At 44.7% G+C, this 4,498-nt stretch overlaps 1 protein-coding gene across 1 annotated transcript; it reads left to right on the plus strand.

Annotated features, from left to right (window-relative positions):
* Positions 1–2,090: 2,090 nt before the first annotated feature.
* Positions 2,091–3,935, plus strand: LOC117148835. The gene has a single exon (XM_033316488.1). The coding sequence runs from the start codon at positions 2,091–2,093 to the stop codon at positions 3,933–3,935; it is 1,845 nt and encodes a 614-aa protein (XP_033172379.1).
* Positions 3,936–4,498: the final 563 nt, after the last annotated feature.

Consider the following 4,498-nt stretch of genomic DNA (forward strand, 5'->3'; position numbering starts at 1 on the left):
TCATAAATCATTTCCCTCTTTTTTTCCAGCCTCACCTTCACATCCATGTTTAAAGGTGGAAAATACTTTTCGCTGAATTTGTAGAATTTCTTGGTGGTGCGGGATTGGGGGGTGCTCATGTTTCATATGCCATAAAGGGGTTTTAAGGGGAGTGGATGCAGGGGGAGCAAGATGTGGGCAACGTTAAGTTGCAACTTGTTGCCTTCTTGGTTACACGATACACCAATCCTCCCACCCGTCCTGGCATATCCTTGTCATTTTTAATTTATGCGCAGACCAAGCCTGAACTTTCGCCAAACTTAAGGATGAAACTGTGGCTGGGGTAAGGAAAAGGGGTTGTGTCTTGTTTTTTGCCCTTGGGCAGTAATTTAATTGGACCCATGATTGCGATTTTTTGTTTGCCCTAATCGTGTTATGGGCTTGAAACAGAATAATAGATATTAAAAGAGGTTATCTCAAATCAACTTTGTTTGGAGCCTAAAAAACGCTGCTGCGGAAATGAGGCACGAAAATGGGGAATAACTGCTAACAAGCATCATAATTACAGTTCACAAAACATGCTCACACATACGAGTATACTCGTACATGTGTATGTGCAGTTTTCCGCAGCTGCTTTACCACCACCAACTCTTACCCCCAACATTTTCCATTTTCCATCCACTTCAGCACTCCTTTTCTCTAGTGACTTTTGCATACTTTTTGGAAAACTTTTAATTTTCGAACTTTTGTCGCTTGCCTGGCATATGGTCCGTGCTCTTTGCTCTGTGCTCCTTACGCCTTCCCCCAATCCCAACTTTCCACACTTTCCCCTCGATTGGCCCAATCTGATGACGTCTTATTAGGCAAATGAAAAGCTGCAAAGTTTTTCCTCGAGAGTCACTCGAGCCATGTGGCTTTCCAGAAGGACTCTGCAAGCCGGGATTTTCTTAAATATCGTTTTGCATCTCATATTCTTTTCCCTTTTACCCGGTTCTTTATCGCTTTGTTTATAAAAGTCGCCCACTAATTGCATACATAGGTAATGGGCGGGGGGCGTGGTGGAAGCGGGCGCAAAGGGGGGTTAGGCGGAGATAAGCGAGCATGTGAAAAGTTGCCTGGCTCTCAAGGGCACTGTTAAAATTAATTAAATCTCTTTGCAGGACTCTTTAAATTAAATATAAATGTATTTTTAACAAAAGGTATGAATATTATTTATAAATCAAAAATATTTATAACTAATGAGTAAATGCAAGTATATTTTAACGAGCAACATTTTCTCGCTGTGCACCGTGTGCATTCATGCATGCAGCTGGTGCTGTTGCGGTGGGGGGCGTGGCTCCGGCGTTGAGTGGGCGTTTCGGACATATCGCTTCGTTTTTACCCGGGCAACAGTACCGCATTTGCATTTATATGCACATCCTTTGTGCCCAAAGGATATTACATTTTTCCACTTCAAGCATTTTTGTGAATTTAATGAAATTTTTAATTTTTATGCGCGCCAGATGGGCGTGAAGTGTGGACAGAGGGGGGCGTGGCAGCGCCTCCTTTCGCTTGGACTAACAAGCCGCAGAGATATGTATGCTGCATTTGCTTTGCATTCTCAGTGGGTCCAGTGCGGTAACTACTTTCCACAAAGATAAATAAAAACTGGTCCTAGCCAGGGGAATACCCTTTATCCTTATCCTTTGCTCAGACCCAACCCCGCACTTGTGGTCAAAAGGAGAAAAACAGTTGAATTGGCTTTTGGTTTGCACTTGCATTGCGTTTTACACTGTTCTCGGGATTGCGGCCACTCTTGCGATGATTGCTGCTGCTTGATTACCAAGCACTCAATGCGTAAAAAACGCAAGCAACTCTGAAATATTACATTTTAAAGTATTAAAAAAAGAGTAGTTATCATCAGTAATCAGTCTCGCTTATACAAATGTTATTAAACCCTTAACATTAAGCTAATTGGATGGGGCGATAGGATAAGATTGGATCGAGGCCAAAGTGGCTAACTTAGCATTAATGAAACATGGAGCAGTGGCGATTAAGTTGAACTGAGAAACTCACCATTAGGGAAATTAGACAGCGCATTTACTTGTGAACTCGCAACAGTTTCGTTTCAAATGTTTCACTATCTGTGGCTCCTGATGGGACTTCGATCCCTGGCAATGGGTGCACTGCATCCGCCTCAACCGGAAGTGATGACACCCCTGGTGGCAGCTGCCTTGGAAATTCTGGCCGAGCAGGTTAGTCCCTCGCAGAGCACTTTGGCCGTAATGGATCTGACGCAAGATGCTGAGCACCGGGATGACCGGCAGGAGCAGCTAATGAACATAATCCTCAGATCGGTGGGTTCAGAGATGGCTCTGAGGACGTTCCATAAACCACCTGCCGTAGTTCCAGCCAGCTTCGTGGTCTTTCTGGTCAATTCCGCAGAGGCATTTAACACACTGGGTTTCCACTTTACGGATATCCACTCCACGCGGGAATTCAACTTTCTCATCCTGTTGACACGTCGCATGTCCTCACGAGCCGAGAGACTTCAAGTGCTGAGGGATATATCGAGGACCTGTGTCAGATTTCACACTTCAAATGTGATTTTGATAACCGAGAAGAGAGACGGAGTGGTCCTGGTCTACGCCTATAGTTTGTTTAATATGGACTGCGATCTCAGCGTAAGTCTAGAGTTAATAGATATCTATGAAAATGGATTATTTCGGCATGGTCACGAGGCCAGGTCCTTTAACCGGGGCCTCAGTCTGTCCGGATGTCCACTGCAGGTCAGTTGGTATCCACTGGCACCATTCGTGTCCTTCATCGGCAACTCGAGTGATCCCGAGGAAAGGGCACAGACCTGGCGACTAACTGGTATCGACGGAGAGCTCATTAAGTTGCTGGCGAGCATCTTTCACTTTCGCATTCTTCTCGAGGAACCGTGCGATAAATGCCTGTCGCACGATATCAAGGATGATTGCAGTGGCTGCTTCGACCAGGTGATATTTAGCAACTCGTCCATACTGATCGGGGCCATGAGTGGTTCGCATCAGCATCGATCGCACTTCTCCTTCACGAGCTCCTACCATCAGAGCTCACTGGTCTTCATTATGCACATGAGTTCTCAGTTTGGAGCAGTGGCCCAGTTGGCGGTTCCGTTTACTATCATTGTTTGGCTAGCACTAGTGGTTTCCAGTTTGCTGGTGGTCTTAGTACTCTGGATGCGAAATCGACTCGTGTGCGGACGATCGGATTTGGCTAGGCATGCCCTACAAGTGCTCACCACGCTTATGGGAAACCCCTTGGAGGCCAGGAGGCTGCCCAGAAGTGGGCGAGTGCGCATCTTGTACGCTGGCTGGTTGCTTTTGGTCCTGGTTTTGCGAGTCGTTTACCAGGGCAAGCTATTCGACTCCTTTCGATTGCCGTATCATAAACCGCTTCCCACGGAAATATCAGAGTTAATCCGGTCTAACTATACACTGATTAACCAGGAGTATCTCGACTACTACCCGCGCGAGTTGACTGTCCTAACCAGAAATGGTTCCAAGGATCGTTTCGATTATATCCAGGGATTAGGTAAGGAGGGCAAATTTACGACTACCTCCCTGATCGCCCCCATGGCGTACTACAATATGATGCACTGGAGCACCAGTCGATTGACCCACATCAAGGAGCACATCTTCCTCTACCAAATGGTAATCTACTTGCGCCGCCATTCGCTGCTAAAGTTCGCCTTCGATCGGAAAATCAAACAACTCCTTTCGGCCGGCATTATTGGATATTTTGTGCGCGAATTCGATGCCAGTCAGTACAGGAAACCCTTTGAGGAGGACTATGAGGTGTCACCCATTCCCTTGGATTCCTTCTGTGGTCTTTACTATGTTTCCTCGATTTGGCTGTCCGCAGCTGTTGTTGCTTTTATTCTGGAGCTTCTCAGCCAACGGATTGTCTGGCTGAGGAGAATCTTTGAGTAGTCGATGTCATATACTTAAAAATAGGAATATAAGTATATTTATAAACCTTTTTTTTATTAATTTAGCGCTAATTAAACCTACACATGTGTTAGTTAAGCCTACTTACGTGTTAGTCTAGAATTTCCATTCTCAAATCTAAGACCTCAAATCGCCATATGGGTAGCCAGTTGTTGAACTGCCGCTGGCATTTTGGTTGTGGCAACAGAAGACAATGGAAAGTCCTCGTTAGCCGGCATATAAAGAGCAACAACAGCAACAAGGCAACAGCAAAATCAAGAGGAGGTTTTTGGGAGGTACAAAAAAAAATAATAGGACAAAAACAAGACACGTCCGACATAGAACGAACTCATTAGCCTACATGGCCGCATTTTCTGCCTACACATGTGGCAGCATAAAAGGGGTAAAACATATGTACGTACACCAGCGGTCAAGTTAATAGCACTGAAAACTTATTTCAAATATATAAGATATAATCTGAAAATGGTAAATTGATAAAGAAATTTGTATTGTAAAAATGCACTTGTTTCATATTCCAAATCATATTACCATAATTTATTGTTAAA

Source organism: Drosophila mauritiana, chromosome X (genome assembly GCF_004382145.1).
Source record: "Drosophila mauritiana strain mau12 chromosome X, ASM438214v1, whole genome shotgun sequence".
NCBI classification, from domain to species: Eukaryota; Metazoa; Arthropoda; class Insecta; order Diptera; family Drosophilidae; genus Drosophila; species Drosophila mauritiana.